Source organism: Populus alba, chromosome 4 (genome assembly GCF_005239225.2).
Source record: "Populus alba chromosome 4, ASM523922v2, whole genome shotgun sequence".
In the NCBI taxonomy this organism is placed as follows: domain Eukaryota; kingdom Viridiplantae; phylum Streptophyta; class Magnoliopsida; order Malpighiales; family Salicaceae; genus Populus; species Populus alba.
In genome coordinates, this window is record NC_133287.1 from 18,557,043 (window position 1) to 18,578,458 (window position 21,416).

Sequence of the window (21,416 nt, forward strand, 5' to 3'; positions counted from 1 at the left end):
TGCGGAAATGTAATTTTTGGACCTAGACAGATATTATTACACTTCAAAATCCAGAATTTTGGGCTTCCCTTGACCCTAACCTATTTGAATTAATGATAAAGGCCTTGAGCCCATGTCTTGAAATCAGGCCTTTGGTCTGGTCTTAGTAATGGATGCTTTCCTGTCTGTTCGAGCAAATCAATATTAGATATTACTTTATTATCTAACGCATCCATTTCTTATGAATTTAAGTCACTAGGCACACTCTGGGCACGGGTGCATCAATTTGACAATAATGCAGTAAAATCAAATGACAGCAATGAGAGAATAAATTCAGGGGAAGGAAAAGAGCAACCCACCATACAATTCAATATAGTTTAAAAGTGGTTGCTCGACTATGAGAAAGAATCCTAAATCACAAAAAAAAAAAAAAAAAAAAAACACCGAGACAAATAGACTCAAAAAGGTCTAGATTCCTGCCATGGAGTTCAGATTATAAAGGCAAAGAGCTGGTGAAGAGAGTTCCATGATGAACAGACAGGCACCTTCACAGATACTAAATCAAAACTCATCATCGTCCTCCTCAGCTATGTGCTTCGCAAGCTCTTGCTCTTGTTGTTGCCTCTCTCTCCTTTTCTCAGCACTTTCTTTCTCCTTGTGGGAATTCGGTGGAAACCTAAGGGCACGTACTGCCTCATTATGCATGTTAAGGCAGAAGGCAATCCTAGAGTTAAATGCAATTTGAGGTTCATTTGTGGAATATATGTCCCCTGTTTCCTTAGATACCATCCATCCATTGGCATGATCCAATGTAGCATCAATAGCACCATCTCGTATTGCCTTGGCCACGATGCTCTCAGCCTCTGCAACAGGATTTGCAGAGTCCAACCTCAACTTCTTGGCTACATCAGCCAGTGAAATACGAGAATAAGAGATACTGATGTTGCGAAGTCCAGTCCTTATAACATTGTGCCGCAGTCTAACAATTAAGTTGAGGGTCCTGTCTGCGTTAAAAGTGGAGGAGAACTTCTCAGCGATGGACTTAAAGAGCTCCAAGTCCCCTATTCGCACAGCCTGAAAACAGCAAATATTGCCTCCATTAAATCCAGCAATAAAACCTCAAGCACCTTGCCTTGACATGCCAGAGGCATCTTCCTCGGAAAAATTAAATCAAACTCAATATTTGTAAAGCCTAAATGGATGTCCATTGTCAGTAAACAAATCAAGAGACACAAGTTTCAAAAACCTAGACTTACATTTGTGAGCTCAAAGTATGGCCTCAGAGCATTTTCCATGCCTTTCTGCATAAAAACAGTCCTCTCAGGGATTTCTCCTAGCAGCAATCTGACAATAACTGCCCACTTGTTGCATAGAACTCGAAAACCAAGGGCTGCGGCAGGGGCTTTACGTGCAGCTTGAAGGAGAGATTCTTTTGCATCAGTATACTCCAACTGAATTGTCCTGATCTTTCCCAAGTAGAAGAGATACCGACAGAACTGCAAGATAAAATTGAACCAATGAGTTTTTTAAATGACAATCATAAATCCACTTTGTTTCTATATTGAATATTGCTTGAAAATCACATTGTTTATTTTCACATCAATGAAGTTCCATTACAAACAATCCCATAAGATTCAATGTTTCATCAATTTGACATATAAGAAAAGCAAGAACGATATGTGTTACATAAAACAACTATACTTAAATTCCTAAAATCAAGAGCAACAAAGCATTGTTTAAAAAGCACATGCTAGCCTGGATTTTTTTTTGAAAGGGCAGCAGGTCCAGGAGGAGAATGCAAACCATTAGAAACCAATCTTATATCTCATGTTATGTTTATGTTCCAACAAGATTCTTCCATCAAAATCAACTATACTGCAGGCTTTAATTATTCAACATATAAGGATAACTGTCACCGAGTCCAGTGCGTGTTACCTGCTGATTTGAATGAGCCTCAAATCGCGGGGCCTTTGACCTCAACTTCTCTGCCTGATCATATAAATTGTAATGGAGGTAATTCCGGAGCAGTAGGTTGAGAAGTGTTTCCTGCATCACAACATCATTCAAGTATAAGAACTCAGCAAAGCACCCACAATGTGTCCCTCATCACTGGAAAAATTACCTGGCCCAGCTCATCATGGCGCAATGTTGCAACCCGGTGAAGAGCAAGGAGGTTACTGTTAGTGAAAAAAAAACTCAAGTTAGTTAACAAATGAGGTTGCTAAGAACGGATTAAACTATAACAGAATCAAGACCTGCTATAGTTTTGTGAGTGCATCAACCAACGCAGATGAGACACCAAGACATCAAAGAGATAAACAACCAGACCCATGTACAAGCCGTCATGCACCCTAAATCATGTTTTAACTGATGTGGTCATGCATTCAATAAAATAGAAAATTTACCCTCTGATTTCAGCAAGATCACCAGTGAGTTCATAGCTAAGTGAGTAGTAAGAATAAAGCCTTGATGCCAGAACATCAACAGTCCTCCTGTTTAGATTCTTCAAGCGAGCAATGCTAGCTGATGAACAAGTTTTGGCCTGCGATATAGCAGCACAATTTTGTTGAGAACTTGATGTAGTTATTTCCTGGAAGAAAAGGAAAAAAGAACGTACAACTGTTCTGTAATTATATGCTGCTTCACCTCATTATATTTCTTCTGATCAATCAGAAATATCAACACCAACAGGTAGCAATATATCTCCAGTTCCGGTAAGGGATATTTTGCAGGAGCTTGAGTCACAGATGTCACAGAATCAACCTCCATTTCATGCGCATCTTCCTGTCCACAAAAATTAAGCAATCAAACTTCCAATATCGTTCAAATTCAATTGCATGCAACATCACCAAAGTGAATTCACCTGACAACACTATCCAAGTATCAAACTTTACTTCACTGCCTAAACACCAACGAAAGACTCACACATAAGCACTACAAAAACATAACAACGATAACTGAAAACAGACAACACTCCAAAAAAACTATAAAGGCCTGCCTTTGACCATCACCAAACAGATTAAGCTTTCACATTGAGTGATTAACTGCCCATCCATTAACCAATACCCTTCATTCGATTTATTCACTAAAATTAACCACCATAGTCACGATTCAACCTCCCCCAGCATCAAAAAAAAGAAAATCCTCTTCACAGAACTATCAAAGTACCAGACTTTTCTTCACTGCCTAAACACCCACTAGTCTTTCAGATTTAATCACTACAAAAAGAACTAAAAACAGACCAAACACTTCAAAAGCATAAATAATCAATCAATGAAAAATCCTATTTTTCCCCTTCAAATGATCCAATAATCAAAACCCTTCATTATTCTTCCATTCCCATTCACCAAAACTAATTAAATCAATAATAAAAAAACTAGAATTACACGATCTACTAAAAAATCTCAATAAATTACCTTAGGAAGATAGGAAATTAACCGATTAAACGGCTCGGATCCCGCCGAAAGAGCAAAATTAAGAAAAGCAGAGAGCACAGAAGCTTTCAACTTTCTCCTCAGAGTCATAGTCAGTCTCACAGCTCTCACAATCCTCCTCGCTTCCTTCGCATACGCTCCAGTCTCAATTAACGACGCAATCTCCTTCAAATCTAAACAGTCAACCAATCACAAAAAGATTAAGACTTTACAGATAAATAACCGAAAACCTGATTATGTTTACAGAAATACGTATAAAAATACGTACGGTGGAAAGTGGAAGGAGAGGATGACGTGGTGGAATTAGAGGGTTGCTGCTGCTGCTCTTTCATCTCGACGTCTTGAGTCATGGTTAAAGAGAGAGGATGGTAGAGAAATTAGGGTTTCCGAAAGAGATTTTGATTTGGGAGAAATTGGAGATGGAGAGAGGTTGGTGTTTAAACCTAGTTTTCTTTCAGTACAAGTCTAACAAAGTGGAGTGAAGAGAGAGGAGGAAAATTTTCTTCGCTGAAACGGTGTCGCTTTGAATTCTGATAAAATAAAAAGAGTTAAAAATCCGACGTTCACCCTGAAACAGAACTGGGGCAAGTTTTTGCACTCACGGTACTTTTCCCTTTCCAGCCCCGTCCTCAGCCCACCCGGATATATATATATATATATATATATATATATATATATATATATATATATATATATATATTAATGAATAATAGGTAATTAAATAAATAACTCTAGAGGTTTTTTTTTTAATATTTATATTATTAAATTAAATCTTGTTTTATACCATAGTTCTTATTATATGCACATATATATATATATTAAATTATTGGCATAATAAAAATATGAAACCAATTACAAAACCAACAAAGACTTGGATTAAATTGATTATAAATATACAACATGATTAATTCAAATAAGAGTAAATTATAAATTATATCCTTCTGATTTTGTAAGCTGAGATAAATAGTCATTTTAGTTTCAAAAGTAATTACTTATTTTTTTCTTATCAGTTTTAGTTATGCTTAATTTTTATTTTTATTTTAAAACATATCTTATTTTCCCATCAATCTTTTTATATTATTATTTTTAAAATAAAATAAATTGAAAATGACATGAAATGGGAGAAAAATGATAAAATTCACAAATAGATTTAAAATATAAATATTAATTAATTATTTTTTAAACTAAAATAATATTTATCTCTATAGACACAATTTTAAAAACTTGAAATTAGACAAGAACACTTGTACAAATATTTGATTTTATTAAAATATGTGATTGGGTATAATCTCTATTTAAAATATTCTTATAAAAAGAATAAATAATCATTTGATTCTTGTCTTGGATTTAATATATGATGACTTGATTTATTTGTGAAATCAAGTCAAGATTTGTGCTTCGTAAGAACATGATTTTTGGCTTGTATTGTGAAGTAAGATTTGGTGATTTGATACTTTGAAAAGTGTTGTTACCCATTTTTTACTCCATAAAAAAATCAAGAAAAAAAGAAAAAAGAAAAAAAGAAAATCTAAAATACAAGATGATATACATGGAAAAAAAGCCTATAAAATTATCCAAGTTGGTGGTGAATAACTAAATGACAAGTGAAAAAGTTGGAGGATCAAAATGTATAAAAATTAACAAAATTGCCAACCTAATTCTATTAACAAAGGACTCCATTGGTGAAAATATTTTTTATTTGGGGTAAAAAATATAAATTTAGACAGATAATGACTTTATGAGAATTTTGGAAGGCTTGATCAATTTTATTGATGACTTAATTGCAAGAAAAAATAATTTTTAAAAATCAATTTAGGTTTTAATTAGAAGGAATTAAAAGTATGAGAGTCAAATTATAATTTTAAATAGTTAATCTAGTTAAATCAGAAGCTTAAATATTTGATATACAAAGATTTTTATCTCTTCACTATATGATGTTAATATTGATGCTAGATTTGTCAAGGTATCAACTTGCTTATTCAATTTTCTTGGTATATGTTCCAAAGTGATCCAATCAAGTGATGACATTAATTTCAGTGCATACTTGTGATATGAGTTAAATTCTGGTTTCTTGACTTCATAAAATGATAGGATTTTTCTAATGACTAATTAAGAGTCTTCAAAAACTTTAATGTGAGTCATCTTTATATTCACCACTATCCCTAACCTAAAAATTAAAGTTTAATATTCAATCATGTTATTGGAGCAACATTTAGTAAGTGAGAAGGCAAACGACAAAACCTTTTCTTCAGGTGTGATAAACATTACCCTAGCTTCGACTCTATTTTTTTGTGATGCGCCATCAAATAACATTTTCTATAGTTCTGACATTTCAATGAACAAGACATCATCATCAGACATGTCTTTAGAAAACTTACATTCATTAGGAATATGATGATCAACAAGAAAATTAGCTAATGTTTGCCCCTTGGTAGCCTTTTCATTCACTATAGGCTTAAAGGTGGCGAGCAAAGCCTCCTCAACATCCTCTTTGACGGAAAACCCAACATTATCATCCTCTTCAATAGTGATGTAATTTGAAGTGAAAAACATCATTTCCTCTTCTTTTTTCTTAATCAGAAGGCTTTGTGATCACTATCGGCTGTCTTTTCCCTTTCAATGTCACCTCAACACTTACCACTCATTCGTATTGTCTTTTCATGCGTAAATGTATTTTGCTCTAAAAATTCTTTAAACCCTCAACCAAATTTGGTTAATAATCGAGCACGTGCTTATCGTCTTTTAACTTGGATTGTATAAGTCTTGTGAAGATTGGCATCTATTTTAGAGTCCTTTCACTCTTTTGGGTTCCAATCTTATCAAAGATTGGAGCACGAGTCGTAGTCACACCAAGACGATCTCAAACTAAAGCATGAGTTGTAGTCACACCAAGATGATTAAAAAATTAAACACATCCAATATAATTATAAAAATATTTGCTATTTGAGAAAAGGTTAAATAAGCAAAAAAAAAAATCCCAAATATGTAAAATACAAACTTAAAAATTGTTTTAAAAAAGACAAATAAAAAAAGGTTTAAATTAAAAAAATAAAAAATGAAGCCAAGCGCCCGACCGATGAATGAAGGCTCGCTTATGGGCCTTTGATTATTTTTTTTTCTCTAAGTTAATAAGGAGTATAACATGTCATTTGTTCTAATTCAACTTAAAAAATAAACAACATGTTGTTTGGAATCCCTAGATTCTAGCCATTATGGTAGATGAAAAAACAAGGTTGCTGATTTTTTTTTTTTCTTTTAAAATCTTATTCTCAACTTTCTTTTTTTTTAATCTAAAACACCCTAGAAACCTTGTTAAACCAATCCATAACATTTAAAAACACAAAAAAAACCTCAAAACCCAAAAACAACCCGAAATAAAAAATATTCCCGGGTTCAAATGTGTTTCTAGACACTTTCAAGGTAAAAAAAACACTAATTTGAACTCTACTTATCATATGAAATTATTTGACACGAAAATCAACTGTTTTGGTGATCGCAATCTTCACAACGACAACTTTCTCTTTTCAGTTTAGAATCCAACTAGCCCCTCTCTTTTCCCCCACCCAGAAATTATGAAAATGAAGTTTGGTACCAAAATTAATATTTCTAAAACTAAGAGAACTTGTTATCTAATAGCTAAAAAAGACCCGGGGGGTAAAATATACTTTTCAAGTAAATTACAAGCCATCACCTATATTTACCTATACGTTTCACTTCAGTTTTTTGTCTTTCAATTAAATCCTCACAAACAAAAAAAATGTAATAGAATGCTAATTTAGGCTAAAAAAAACCTCAATTGCATAAAGAAGAAATTCAAGGATTAAATTCAATTTTTTTTTAAAAAAATCATTGCTTCAATCCATAATGATTTATAAGATAATAACAGTGTTGGCAAGCACCATGTTTTCCCTACATGAAGGGGATGTTTAGGAGTAAGTTTCAACATGCTTTTTTATTAAAATTTGATTTTTAAAAAAATTAATTTTTTAAATATTTTTGAATCATTTTGATAAGTTTATATTAAAAATAAATTTTAAAAAATTAAAAAAATATTTTTTTGAGTAAAAAACAATCAATGACTCTTGATCACCCTCAAAGTTTCTGTCAATTATATCACTCTACTGTTCACTGTAAAAAGAAACCAAGGATGCCCTGTACTATTCTCTGCACTATGGTTTCAATAACAGTTCCAAGTACATTAGAAATTTGGCAGGCATCTGATCAAAGGGTGTTGAGTAGCACAAATGTTACAGATTCTACCTGACTAATTGATCTCAAGACAAATGGGTTGGTATCTTCACAAGAATGGTTGGTAGCATGAAGCTATTTGCTGCAATAATTATCACTTACATGCTGTTTCTGCAGCTTAGTTTGGCTTAGATAGTCCATTTGGGCTGCTTCGAACGAATATCCCAAATCCCTTTTGTCCACCCTGATCAACGGCACCATTTGATTTTCAACTTCGGAGGTTAGGATTTGGTCCCCGCCCTCCAGTGTTGGAATTTCTGGGAGAATCCTATGGGTTTCCTCGACTGTTCTTATTTAAGTCTGATGCAAATCCTTGTTTCCTAGGAACACCTGCTTTTGCAGAGCTAAGTATTTCATAGCTAGATGCTGGTTAATTTCGCGGTCTCATGAGAAGAAGCTTCTTGCTTGGGTGTTTCACGAGGAGGCTTTGAGTTTCTGAAAGCAGGAGGATCAGACCGAACCAGCTTCCTTTCTCCCAATGAGGAAGCGGCGTTCATCTGCGGCTGTGGTTGTTGTTGTGTTTGCTTGCTTTGGTTCGAGAACTGTGGTTCAAACCTTAACGAGTCTCGTTAACTGGGCCGTCATTATCCATTGATGTTTGTGGGAAACTTTTCCATGGTTCGCTTCTTTTACACCGATTTTCCATCCGAGGGGAAGGCTCTGGACGGGGAGGGAAGAAGTCTTGCATTCCGATCGTCATGTGCTTGTCTTGGATGGGAGAAGCTTGGAACATTAAACTCTGCACTGCATGCAGCTAGTTGTGAAACAGAATTAACTACCAATGTCATGCTAATTAAATAAATTTCCAACAATAACTTATCAAAATCATCGTCTGAATCATCTTCAGCTTCCTCAAACATTGCCGGGCTCTCGGTAGGTGCAGAATGGTTGGCAGTTGATTGTGAAGTGGCTACCTAGTCCTTTCTACTTTCTTTGATGCGCGAAAACTTGACATGCTTATAAATTCCTCAAACATTTAATAAATTTCTTCCAACATATCACGAGTATATTTCAAATACAGTTCATAACAACTTGATCTTGATGTGATATATTAACATGCCATAAAATACAAAGAAAAAGGACTAGCTCCTCTTATATTATTTATCTCTTGGAAGAGAAATATGTCATGATAGTAAAAGGGCATACCTCCTCTTATATCAGCAGCTGCTGCTTCTGGTATATTGAACTATACGGATTGCATTAACAAACGTGATGGATGAAGAACACAATACATTTATTGAATCCAACATAAATAAAAAGGCTTACCTTTATTTCGAAGTTTACCGATTGCATCAAGAAAAATTACAAAAAAAAAAAAAAAAAACACGGCAGGATCTTAATTCATAATAAGAGATTTTACGGATTACAAGGACAGGAGTGGGATCAAGAAATATTGAGCTTTCCACAATCAAAATCAGCTTTCTTTAGTAGCAATCCAGCAAGAAATTTAGCCAAAATTGCATCTCTCAAGATGTTCATTATTTTTCCATCACTTTGTTGTATAGCACCAACAATATAAGCAGTGCTTATGAGCTCAAAACTTCTCCATCTCCTCTCCGCTGCGTATTTTTTCAACCCCATTTCAACCCTCTTGTATTCTTCTCTCTCTCTCTCTTTACCTTCCACATTTAACTCCTTCTTCAAAGCCTCGGCGAGGCACCTAGCTAGAACAACACCATCTTCTAAAGCAGCACACCCACCCTGGCCAATATCTGGTGTCATGGGATGGAGAGCATCACCCGCTACGCTAACATTGCCTTTACTTATATTTCCCCAAAGAACCTCCCATGGATGCCTAAACCTTAAAGGAGATGACGTGATGCTATCTAGCTCAGTGAGTTCCACAGATGTCCTCACGTGCTCAGCTACATTTCCCAGTTTGCTCAGCACAAATTGCTTCATCTCGGTTGGGTTATCCTCTAGCTCTTTGTCTACAAGAAAGATATTATTATATATACAATTACATGGTCATCAACAAATATTTTTGAATCTTGACCATTACATCTGATCAGAAAATCCAATTGCAAGTTGAGAAAGGTTCATTACCCTGGCCAGTGGGAAAGTAAGTGAAAAACCAGTATATAGTTGTATCATCACAAGGGAGGAAACCTGATCGAACCCCTTTGCCAAATAACTGCAGGAGCTTGGAGCCAAAGCCATGATTAACCTTAAAATCTGCATAACCCCGTATAGCTGATCGGCCGGCAAAAGCTGGCTTCTTGAAGCCTATAAATCTTGCCACCACTGAGTTCACCCCATCACAACCAATCAATACCTTCCATAGACATTGAAATTCGCTGGCTTAGAAATATTTCCATATATATATACATATATATAAACATAGAAACACTGGACTCAGTAGTTCTTTCAGACTCCACGGTATTAGTACTGAAATAACAGCCACCAAAAAAGTGCGGTGATTTCTATACCTTGGTTTTGATGATGGTATCATCAGCAAGATGCACCAGCTTTAAGTAGCCCGATTCTTCAATAGAAACCACCTTGGAGGAGTACCTTATGGTACCATCTGGGAGTTCTTTTTCAAGGGCTTCCAGCAACAATTTTCTTCTCACGCAACGAACCTCGTGGTCTCCACTGTACACCAAATTAAAGGGCGGATTACTAAAATTCACCATCAAATACATGGTATACAAAATTAATGAATATATACGTTTACACTGAATCCTCATGGCTAGTGTCCGATTACTTACATGGTCCCTTTGACCTTAAAAGATATCTGTTTGTCAGGTTCGCTCACAACAGTAGAGCTAGCAACTAATCTGCAGTCAAATGATCCCTTCATATTAGCTTCATAGAACCAAAGTCAGGGTCAAATTAACAAGATTTTACATGTAAATGCTATATTAAGGGCCTTTCTATCTCAGATTTGAAATGCTCCAGTAGTAGAAAGACAATTTTGGGAGTTGAAGCCAACAAAGTAACTGGTGAAATGGGATGATGACAAGAAGTTAAACGGCTAGTTATATACCCATCGAGGAATCCATGTTGCTGTCGGAGAGAGTGACCTACACCAACAGCATCTAATGCCCTCCAAGCATTAGTCCATGTTGTGAGAGCAAATCCTGTGACCCTCAAACCGGCTGATGATTCCAGCACTAAGCTTCGAATTCCAAGCCTGCAATTGAATACTCGCAGGTCAAGTTTAACATGGTAATATTTGTTACACGCATATAATTAATCTAGTACGTACCTGTGAAGCCCTAAAGATGTTGCAAGTCCAGCTATTCCAGCTCCTACGATCACCACTTCTTCAACTAATTCCATAATATTGGAATTAATTCCTCTAGTTAGTACCAAAGAACTTGGTTTCGCTATGAGAATGGATGTAAAGTTTGTTCAAGCTAGAATGATTGGCTAGAAGAGTAGCACTGCTAGACTATAAATGATGAAACGGGGAATATAAAAAGCAACTATCGTCCAAGAAGATGACGATGACGATGACGATGACGATCATTATTATGACGGCCTGTTTGAAAATATGGTTTTCGTGTTACAAAGTAGGAACAAATTCCCTAAAGATAAACCATAACTAGTGTAGGTGTAACCACTAAATTTATAATTGCTTTAATAATTGATAAAAATCTTCATTAACTATTTCTTACAAACATCTTCATTAACAAATTCCGTAATGAAGTTGCTCTGTTTGTTTATATGTTTTAAAAACATATTAAAAAATTATACTCTTCCATCTCCTCTCTTTTGCACATTTTTTTGCAATCCTCTTGTACTCTTCCTTATCTTTGTCCTTCGTTTCGGCACTCACTTTTTCGTTCAAGGCCTCAGCGAGGCACCTTGCTAAGACAACTCCATCTTCTAAAGCAGAACACCCACCTTGGCCAATATCTGGAGTCATGGGATGTAGAGCATCACCAGCTACACAAGCATTGCCTCTGCTTATATTTCCCCATAGCACCCCCCATGGATGCCTATACCTTAAAGGAGATAGCATGAAGCTATCTATATATAGCTCAGTGATCTCGACGAAAGATCTTACCTGGTCAGGCACATTTACAAGGTTGCTCAGTACAAGTTGTTTCATCTTGGCTGGATTATCCTTTAACTCTTTAATTATTATCTGCAAGAAAAAACGAATTTGTGCAAATAGCGAAAGTGAGAAAACAGATGTCGTTTGTTATTACTCTGACAAAGTTCAAGGCTTGCTCATTACCTTGGTCAGAGGGAATCCAAGAGAAAAACCAGTATGTGGTTGTATCATCACAAGGGAGGAACCCTGATCGAAACCCTTTTCCAAAGAATTGAAGGAACTTAGAGCCAAAGCCATGATTAGCCTTGAAATCTGCAGAACCTCTCATAGCTGGTCGCCTTGTATGTTGCAACTTTGCCACCAGTGAATTCACTCCGTCACACCCAATCAACACCTTAAATCCCAAACTAATATTTTAGACAAAATATTTTCATAAATCTCAGTAAAAACAATCTGTGATGGACCCTATTGTAGGATTTGTTTACCTTAGTTTTTATGGTGGTGCCATCAGCGAGATGCACGAGTTTAAAGTAGCCTAAATCCTCGACTGAAACCACCTTGGAGGAGTACCTTATGATACCAATTGGGAGGGTTTTTTTTTTTTCCTTACCTTTTTTTCGTAACACCAGCTCATAGGATACTTACATATGATATTTTTATCGATCTTATTAATTAGTATCTTCAAATTAGGGAAAGGAAACTGCTGCAGTAGAAAATCTTAAAACTTTCATTAAAACAATCATAAATTTTTTTGATAATTGGAATAGGGCACCAAACAAAACCAATATTTATCGATTATGATCAATTGGAGAGTAATATAGATTTCTAAGGATATCAGGGAGTATTGACTGAATGCATTAAAAATGAAAGAAATGTTCAATTGCATGGCATGGAATGTATACTGATCATTGTCGTAAATCAACTATAATTCTAGAGGCGATAGCTTTATAATATTTTTGGATAAGGCATATTTTTTTTGGAATGTCTGAATCACTAAATGATATTAATGTTCTTAATCAATCACTTGTCTTCGCTGCACTTGCTGAAGGTTGTACTGCTCCTATAAATTATACAATTAGGGGGCATGAATATACAATGGGATACTATTTAGCAGATGAGATTTATTCTAACTGGTCAATCTTTGTTAAGACAATCCCAAGGTCATTAGGAGCAAAAAAAAAATATTTTGCAAATAAGCAAGAGTCTGCAAGAAAGGACGTGGAGCGGGCATTTGGGGTGCTCCAATCTCTTTTTACAATTGTATATGGACCTGTATGATACTTGGATGAGGAAACTCTTGCAAATATTCTTGAATTGTTATAATAGATTTGTTACAGTTATCTCCCCAACTTTATCTCTTTCTTGTCTATGTTTAAGTCGTTCTTTTGCAGCCTTCTGACCAATTGGTCTATCTTGATAAATCAACGGTTCACTATCTTCTCCTAAACTAATAGAATCATCGATAGATGGAGCTGATGAAGCTGGACTTGCATTGAAATGACATTTTTGTTTCTTGTTTGATCTTTGATGTTGTCTTACACACTCAAATTGCCATTTGAGCTCTTTTCTTAAGATAACCTAACACTGTTCTAGTTAAAATTATTTGCTAACGTAAGAAGCATATATTTGTCAATGCAAGAAGCATACATTTGTCAAGCATCATTAATCTAGTAAAAAATTAGAGAAATTCAATGATGTTAAAAAACGTATTAAACAATTTAACATGAAATTGAATATTAAAATTACCTTTGATTCTTTGGTCGTTCCACTTTGCTGATGATTTTTAATTTGAGTAACAAATCCAACAAATTTACTGATTTCCTTATTTATTTCTTGTCATCTACTTAAGATACTTATTTGGGAACGATTATTCAAGTTTTCTTCATTCCCTACAAAGTAAGCATGCACTCGAGCCCATAATTGTTTTGTTTGTTGCTTAACTTCTATAATTGAATCTTTGCTTATATTTAACCATGTATAGACAAGTAAACAATCTTTCTCTGGTGACAAGTTTTTACTTTGTGATTTTTTTATTGTAAGAACATTTAAATTTGAGTATGTTAAGTCATTAATTAATTGATTATAATCACTTGGTTGCGAGAGACTATCTTTTAACTCGCTCATGAAAAAGTTGGTAAAAGAGTTTTGAAAATTTTAATCCTTTTATATTAAAAAAAAAAAAAAAAATCAAGTTAAAACCTCATAAGAGGGTGTAAAGGAAGCTCACATTCAATGTCTAGCAATTTTATAGTTTCCATATATGTGAATTAATAATAAGAATTGACTCCTACATGTTCTAGCATTAATCTAATCATAAAACCATTATAATTTGGCCATTTTTCGGAATTAAAAGAGAATTAATATACTGATTTAGTTTCATTTTTAACAAGACAAAATATAATTAACCTCAAATTAAAACAGGCAATCAAAAATAAATTTAAGATATGTCACTCCAAGTTTTTATTCAATATTAGCTACCATCATTACTTCCTTCTTAATTTTGTCAAAGACAATAACATAAATAAAAACTATTTTTTAAAATTCATATCAAAAACATAAAATAACAAAGAAATAAAAATCATTCCAAATAGCAAATTAACAACAAAAAATCTTAAGAATCAAGAGATGCAAAAGAGAAAATAAAAAAAGATTTTAAACAAGCATATCTTTTGATTTTAGCTAATTAACACAACCAATATTATTAATTAATTAAAGGACAATTGATTTTTTTTTTCTAAATCACAATGGAGGTGAGACACAATGCAATGCTTTGAAATTTACAAATAAATTTTCTTCTTTTTATTCTGCTTTTAAAGAGGATTAAATGTTGGCCAACGCATATAAAATAAAGAAAAAGGACTTAGAGAGATCATTTCTTCCATTGGTATTTGAAATGCACTTTTTCATGGTATAATATTTTTTTTGTCATATATTTCACTTTATTTTGAGAATATATTTTGTTAAATGTAAAAAAAAATACATTTATTTAAAAAAAAAAACATGAATATTTATTATATAAACACTAACATTTGACATGAAAAAAACGGACAACTTTGTAACCTTCAGAATTTAAAAAGTTAGTGGAGGAGCCATTAACAATAGCAGCTCCCGTCATTAAAGCTGGAAACCCCAACTCAAAATTAGTAAACCATAGCTAAATATGGTGTTTTTGAGATTGTTATAAACATGGATAAAAATTCTTAGAAATTTAATTTAAATTCAAAAAATTAAAGTATTAAAATTGATATACAAAATGTTAATTAGTAATCAATCACATAAATTTTCTAATCAAGTAAAATAATTATTTTAAATGAAGAATTTTTATAAATTTAGAGTGAAAATATTTATAAAAATAAAAAGAAATTCCAAATAAATTAATATATAATTTTACATGCAAATAATGCTAAATATGCTATAGAAATATATATAGCTGTATAAAAAAGATATTAAACTCTGCACTGCATGCAGCTAGTTGTGAAACAGAATTAACTACCCATGAAAAAGGACTCGTGCAAGGGCCCTTTGCATTATCACTAAAATCAAAAATAACCTGTAATCCTATAGCTTGTAAATATAGTAGAATAGTAAGTAAATATATTTTGTTTATAATAGTAAAAGCGTGTTAAATAAAAAGATATTTATTAAAAACCTAGAATTTATACATGCTTAAAACTATACACAAGTAAATCAAGAATTAAATATAAAAAAACCTATTTAATACATGATTCAGTGATGACATGAGTTTGGGATCAAAAGATTTGTTTCCTTTGTTGTTTCAAGTTTGAACCCTGTTTGATTACTAATATAATAATCACTAGAGGCTTACATGGTCGTTAATTTTAAAATCTATAAGATTAAAGTGAAGTATCAGCAAGCTGATCCGTATAAAAAAATTCAATGATTCTTTGAGTAAAAACTCAAGGACTCTTCAAGATTAATTTCTTATTTACCAATGTCATGCTAATTAAATAAATTTCCAACAATAACTTATCAAAATCATCTTCAGCTTCCTAAAACATAACAGGGCTCTCGGTAGGTGCAGAACGTTTGGCTACCTAGTCCTTTCTACTTTCTTTGATGCGCGAAAACTTGACATGCTTATAAATTCCTCAAACATTTAATAAATTTCTTCCTACATATCACGAGTATATTTCAAATACTGTTCATACCACCTTGATCTTGATGTGATATATTAACATGCCATACAATACAAAAAAAAAAAAAAGGACTAGCTCCTCTTATATTATTTATCTCTTGGAAGAGAAATATGTCATGATAGTAAAATCAAATACTCCCTCCTTTTTGTATATTGAACTATACGGATTGCATTAACAAACGTAATGGATGAAGAACATAATACATTTATTTGAATCCAACATCAATAAAAAGGCTTACCTTTATTTCGAAGTTTACCGATTGCATCAAGAAAAATTACACAAAGAAAAACACGGCAGGATCTTAATTCATAATAAGAGATTTTACGGATTACATGGACACGAGTGGGATCAAGAAATATTGAGCTTTCCACAATCAAAATCAGCTTTCTTTAGTAGCAATCCAGCAAGAAATTTAGCCACAATTGCATCTCTCAAGATGTTCATTATTTTTCCATCACTTTGTTGTATAGCACCAACAATATAAGCAGTGCTTATGAGCTCAAAACTTCTCCATCTCCTCTCCGCTGCGTATTTTTTCAACCCCATTTCAACCCTCTTGTATTCTTCTCTCTCTCTCTCTTTACCTTCCACATTTAACTCCTTCTTCAAGGCCTCGGCGAGGCACCTAGCTAGAACAACACCATCTTCTAAAGCAGCACACCCACCCTGGCCAATATCTGGTGTCATGGGATGGAGAGCATCACCCGCTACAGTAACATTGCCTTTACTTATATTTCCCCATAGAACCTCCCATGGATGCCTAAACCTTAAAGGAGATGACGTGATGCTATCTAGCTCAGTGATTTCCACACATGTCCTAGCGTGATCAGGTACATTTCCTAGTTTGCTCAGCACAAATTGCTTCATCTCGGTTGGGTTACCCTCTAGCTCCTTGTCTACAAGAAAGATATTATTATATATACAATTACATGGTCATCAACAAATATTCTTGAATCTTGACAATTACATCTGATCAGAAAATCCAATTGTAAGTTGAGAATCATTACCCTGGTCAGTGGGAATGTAAGTGAAAAACCAGTATATAGTTGTATCATCACAAGGGAGGAAACCTGATCGAACCCCTTTGCCAAGTAACAGCAGGAACTTGGAGCCAAAGCCATGATTAACCTTAAAATCTGCATAACCCCGTATAGCTGATCGGCCGGAAAAAGCTGGCTTCTTGAAGCCTATATATCTTGCCACCACTGAGTTCACCCCGTCACCACCAATCAATACCTTCCATAGACATCGAAATTCGCTGGCTTAGAAATATTTCCCGTATATATATATATATAAACATAGAAACACTGGACTAAGTAGTTCTTTCATACTCCACGGTATTAGTACTGAAATAACAGCCACCAAAAAAGTGCGGTGATTTCTATACCTTGGTTTTGATGATGGTATCATCAGCAAGATGCACCAGCTTTAAGTAGCCTGAATCCTCAATAGAAACCACCTTGGAGGAGTACCTTATGGTACCATCTGGGAGTTCTTTTTCGAGGGCTTCCAGCAACAATTTTCTTCTCACGCAACGAACCTCATGGTCTCCACTGTACACCAAATTAAAGGGCCGATTACTAAAATTCACCATCAAATACATGGCATCCAAAATAAATGAATATATATGTTTACACTGGATCCTCATGGCTAGTGTCCGATTACTTACATAGTCCCTTTGACCTTAAAAGACATTTGTTTGCCAGGTTTGCTCACAACACTAGAGCTAGCAACTACTCTGCAGTCAAATGATCCCTTCATATTAGCTTCATAGAACCAAAGTCAGGGTCAAATTATCGAGTTTCTACATGTAAATGCTATATATTAAGGGCCTTTCTATCTCAGATTTGACATGCTCCAGTAGTAGAAAGACAATTTTGGGAGTTGAAGCCAGCAAAGTAACTAGTGAAATGGGATATTGACAAGAAGTTAAACGGCTAGTTATATACCCATCGAGGAATCCATGTTGCTGTCGGAGAGAGTGACCTACACCAACAGCATCTAATGCCCTCCAAGCATTAGTCCATGTTGTGAGAGCAAATCCTGTGACCCTCAAACCGGCTGATGATTCCAACACTAAGCTTCGAATTCCAAGCCTGCAATTGAATACTCGCAGGTCAAGTTTAACATGGTAATATTTGTTACACGCATATAATTAATCTAGTACGTACCTGTGAAGCCCTAAAGATGTTGCAAGTCCAGCTATTCCAGCTCCTACAATCACCACTTCTTCAACTAATTCCATAATATTGGAATTAATTCCTCTAGTTAGTACTAAAGAACTTGGTTTTGTTATGAGAATGGATATGAAGTCTGTTCAAGCTAGAAGGATTGGCTAGAAGAGTAGAAATGTAAGGCTATAAATGATGAGATGGGGGATATAAAAAGCAACTATCATCCTAGATGACTATGGCTTTGACGAAGACGATCATTATTACGACATTTATGGTTTGGTCCGAGAAGGAGGCAAGTCGGATTTAATTTAATTTATTTTTCAAAAAAAAAAAAAAATTGAATTCCACCCTTTTTATATGAGTTTCTTCTATCTTCAAACTTGTTTGTATTTCAAAATTATATTTACTTTTCTGATCTAATAAAAAGGTTATATATTTCGAACTTAAAAGCTTAATAAAAATTTTATTTTTAACACCATGGCAAAAATGTTTTTGCTGTTACAAAGTAGGAACGAATTTCCTAAAGATAAAGTAGAGTAGGTGCAACCAATACATTTATATTTGCTTTAAAAATTGATGAAAATCTTCATTACTATTGGTTTAAAAAGAGATAAGCATCTATCAAAATATAAATGTGTTTTTGAAAAAAAAAAAATTAATTATTTTTTTTTACTTTAAATTAATATTTTTTTTATATTTTCAAATATTTTAATACACTAATATCAAAATTAACTTTTAAAAAATAAAAAATATATATTATTTTAATATTTTTTAAATAAAAATTTTAAAAAAACAACCATCCTAAACAAACGATAAAATTGCATCCATCTCTCGAGAAGTTCATTATTTGTCCCTGACTTTATTGAATAGCACCAACCACATAAGCAATACTTGTTAGCTCAGAACACCCACCTTGGCCAATATCTGGAGTCATGGGATGTAGAGCATCACCAGCTACACAAGCATTGCCTCTGCTTATATTTCCCCATTGCACAAGAAAAACCAGTAAAAAGTAGAAGTGACAACATCAAGATCATATGTTTTGACAATTTTAATTATTGAAGAGCATCTCCAATGAAAAAATGCTATATTAAAAAACTAAATTGATAAAATGACTTTTTAAATAATATAAATATAACTTTTTTGTTTATATGCATTCTAATTGGTAAAAGCTATTTAAAAGAGTCAATTATATTTTAATATATTTTATGTTAAATTAATTTTAATATAATTATATAACTAATTTAGTTATTTTTTATATAATATAACTATGATGTTATTGATTATATAATTAATATGAATAATTTATAAAATTAAATATAAATTTAATGAAGTAATATGAAAGTTAAAAGATGTAATTTTAAGTTAAATTTCAAATTTATTTATATGAATATTTTAAATTTTTAGTTTTATATGTTATTGTTAAAATTTTGATTTTTGAAAAGTAAATTCAAATTCAAACTTTGAAAAAAACCGCCAACATTTTAACTTTTTATTTTCAATTTTAAAAAAAAAAAAAAATTTGAAAAAATGACCATTAACATTTTAAAATTTCAAATTTTAAATTTTGATAAAATAACGCCAACATTCTAAAATTTGAAAAAATAATCCATTTATAAATATTCTCATATACCTAAACATTTTTTCTCATTATTTTCTTCTCTCCAATATTTATTATATTTCATTAAAAATTCATCATGAATCATTCTAATTTTAATTTTTATGATGCTTTTGATTTTGTTGATGACACTCTCATGTTCGCCTTTTAAGTTGTTACCGTAATGGTTGCTGAAGAAGAATTGAATAATCAAAGGCAGAGAACATAGCATCGTGGCTTTATTCTTGGTCACAATATTGTCAATTGTAATAAAACGAAAGGTAAGTTAAGGCTATATAATGATTATTTTGCTGAAAATCATAAATTCATTTCAAGTCAATTTCGAAGAAGATGTAGGATAAGTCGATGTTTTTTTTCTTCGGATCGCAAATGAAGTGGAAGCTCACAATCCATATTTCAAACAAAGAACAAATGCTCTTGATGTTCTTGGTTTTTCTTGCCTTCAAAAGATAACTGCAGCTCACAAGATAATTGCACATAGTATTCGTGCAGATTTTGTTGATGAATATCTTCGGATTAGGGAAAGGGAAACCGCTGCGATAGAAAGTCTTAGAGCTTTCACCAAAGTAATCATAAAAGTTTTTGATGATTGGTATTTAAGGGCACCAAACAGGACTGATATTTGTTGATTATTATCAATTGAAGAGCAGCGTGGATTTTCAAGGATGTTATGGAGCATTTACTGTAAGCATTGAAAATGAAAGAAATGTCCAATTGCATAGCAAGAGATATATATACTAGTCATTGTCGTGAACCAACTATAATTTTAGAGGCAGTGGCTTCACAAGATCTTTGGATATAACATCCTTTTTTTGGAATACCTGGATCACTAAATGATATTAATGTTCTTGATCGATCACATGTCTTCACTGCACTTGCTGAAAGTCGTACTACTCCTATCAATTATACAATTAGGGGGCATAAATATACAATGGGATACTATTTAGCAAATGAGATTTATCCTAATTAGTCAATCTTTGTTAAGACAATCCCAATATTATTAGAAGAAAAGAGAAAATATTTTGCAGGTAAGCAAAAGTATGTAAGAAAGGATGTGGAGCGCGCATTTGGGGTGCTACAATCTCGTTTTGCAATTGTACGTGGACCTGTGCGATACTGGGATGAAGAAACGCTTGCAAATATTATGAAAACTTGCATAATAATGCATAATATGATTATTGAGGATGAAGGAGTAATGAACCTTGGATTTGACCATGAACGTGAAGTCAATTCTTTTATATCAGTATCATATGGTGAAATACCAGAACTATATAATTTTCTTCAAACTCATAATCGAATCAAGAATAGAGCAACTAGCTCTCAACTACAAGAAGATTTGATTGAACATTTGTGGGAACAATATGACAATTATTACTTTCATTTTTTTTCCATTGGGTCCATAAATAAATATTGCTACAAAAAATTATATTTATTTTTTATTAAAGTATAAACATAAAAATAAGTACTCAATACTCGTATTTATAAACTTAAAAGCCAAGACTTGAGAGAGATCATATTAATACTTGTTGATATAAGTTATATATATATTAATAAAAAGAATAACCCTATTTAAAACGATGGCTAAAATTTCAATTAAAATCACGGGGTGTTACAGAAGCTATAAAGAATAGCCTTACAGGAAATTTCAGAACCTTGAAGGTTATCTTGTAACCCCCACCACTAAGCGCCAACGCGCTGATCTACCCCTACATCAAACTGGACGAATCGTGGAATCCAGACCACCGTGCTGTTTCGCCACTCCCGCCCCTCAATTGGGCGAAGCTAAGCACCAAGGGTGTC

General features: G+C 33.4%; 4 protein-coding genes across 5 annotated transcripts; all 4 read right to left on the minus strand.

Moving 5' to 3' along the window:
- Positions 1–280: 280 nt before the first annotated feature.
- On the minus strand, positions 281–3,949 carry LOC118040438 (probable 26S proteasome non-ATPase regulatory subunit 3). The gene is made up of 8 exons (XM_035047379.2): positions 3,682–3,949; positions 3,396–3,586; positions 2,626–2,763; positions 2,385–2,521; positions 2,102–2,156; positions 1,915–2,025; positions 1,236–1,475; positions 281–1,053 (listed from the first exon to the last, which is right to left on the minus strand). The coding sequence occupies exons 1-8, from the start codon at positions 3,761–3,763 to the stop codon at positions 541–543; spliced, it is 1,467 nt and encodes a 488-aa protein (XP_034903270.1). The 5' UTR covers positions 3,764–3,949; the 3' UTR covers positions 281–540.
- A 5,025-nt stretch (positions 3,950–8,974) lies between these two features.
- LOC118040434 (monooxygenase 2-like) lies at positions 8,975–11,089 on the minus strand. Its single transcript, XM_035047375.2, has 6 exons — positions 10,873–11,089; positions 10,651–10,797; positions 10,373–10,441; positions 10,091–10,256; positions 9,708–9,936; positions 8,975–9,592 (listed from the first exon to the last, which is right to left on the minus strand). Exons 1-6 carry the CDS (start codon positions 10,944–10,946, stop codon positions 9,045–9,047), a joined length of 1,233 nt encoding a protein of 410 aa, XP_034903266.1. The 5' UTR covers positions 10,947–11,089; the 3' UTR covers positions 8,975–9,044.
- A 260-nt stretch (positions 11,090–11,349) lies between these two features.
- LOC118040436 (monooxygenase 3-like) lies at positions 11,350–12,576 on the minus strand. Its single transcript, XM_073408916.1, has 4 exons — positions 12,570–12,576; positions 12,153–12,307; positions 11,822–12,061; positions 11,350–11,757 (listed from the first exon to the last, which is right to left on the minus strand). Exons 1-4 carry the CDS (start codon positions 12,574–12,576, stop codon positions 11,350–11,352), a joined length of 810 nt encoding a protein of 269 aa, XP_073265017.1.
- A 3,469-nt stretch (positions 12,577–16,045) lies between these two features.
- Positions 16,046–18,210, minus strand: LOC118040435 (monooxygenase 2-like). 2 transcript variants are annotated; one of them, XM_035047377.2, is made up of 6 exons: positions 17,996–18,208; positions 17,774–17,920; positions 17,494–17,562; positions 17,212–17,377; positions 16,832–17,060; positions 16,046–16,720 (listed from the first exon to the last, which is right to left on the minus strand). In XM_035047377.2, exons 1-6 carry the CDS (start codon positions 18,067–18,069, stop codon positions 16,173–16,175), a joined length of 1,233 nt encoding a protein of 410 aa, XP_034903268.1. In that variant the 5' UTR covers positions 18,070–18,208; the 3' UTR covers positions 16,046–16,172. The 2 variants fall into 2 exon arrangements, with proteins under 2 accessions (XP_034903268.1, XP_073264878.1); XM_073408777.1 differs by lacking the exon at positions 17,494–17,562 and having other exon boundaries at positions 17,996–18,210.
- Between the last annotated feature and the right edge of the window lie 3,206 nt (positions 18,211–21,416).

Bases quoted from the DNA above. Each gene is read 5' to 3' on its own strand.
- LOC118040434 (XM_035047375.2), bottom strand. From the start codon at position 10,946: ATGGAATTAGTTGAAGAAGTGGTGATCGTAGGAGCTGGAATAGCTGGA. The intron at 10,442-10,650 runs GTATATAACTAG...ATTTGACTGCAG, and splicing joins CAACATGGATTCCTCGATGG to ATTAGTTGCTAGCTCTACTG. The intron at 9,593-9,707 runs GTAATGAACCTT...TCTTTCTTGTAG, and splicing joins TTACTTTCCCACTGGCCAGG to ACAAAGAGCTAGAGGATAAC.
- LOC118040438 (XM_035047379.2), bottom strand. From the start codon at position 3,763: ATGACTCAAGACGTCGAGATGAAAGAGCAGCAGCAGCAACCCTCTAAT. The intron at 3,587-3,681 runs GTACGTATTTTT...TTGACTGTTTAG, and splicing joins CTCTCCTTCCACTTTCCACC to ATTTGAAGGAGATTGCGTCG. The intron at 2,026-2,101 runs GTAATTTTTCCA...GTTGTGATGCAG, and splicing joins GCCATGATGAGCTGGGCCAG to GAAACACTTCTCAACCTACT.
- LOC118040436 (XM_073408916.1), bottom strand. The intron at 12,062-12,152 runs GTAAACAAATCC...TTGGGATTTAAG, and splicing joins GCACCACCATAAAAACTAAG to GTGTTGATTGGGTGTGACGG. The intron at 11,758-11,821 runs GTAATAACAAAC...TTTTTCTTGCAG, and splicing joins AAGCCTTGAACTTTGTCAGA to ATAATAATTAAAGAGTTAAA.
- LOC118040435 (XM_035047377.2), bottom strand. From the start codon at position 18,069: ATGGAATTAGTTGAAGAAGTGGTGATTGTAGGAGCTGGAATAGCTGGA. The intron at 17,563-17,773 runs GTATATAACTAG...ATTTGACTGCAG, and splicing joins CAACATGGATTCCTCGATGG to AGTAGTTGCTAGCTCTAGTG. The intron at 17,378-17,493 runs GTAAGTAATCGG...TTTGGTGTACAG, and splicing joins TTTAAGGTCAAAGGGACTAT to TGGAGACCATGAGGTTCGTT.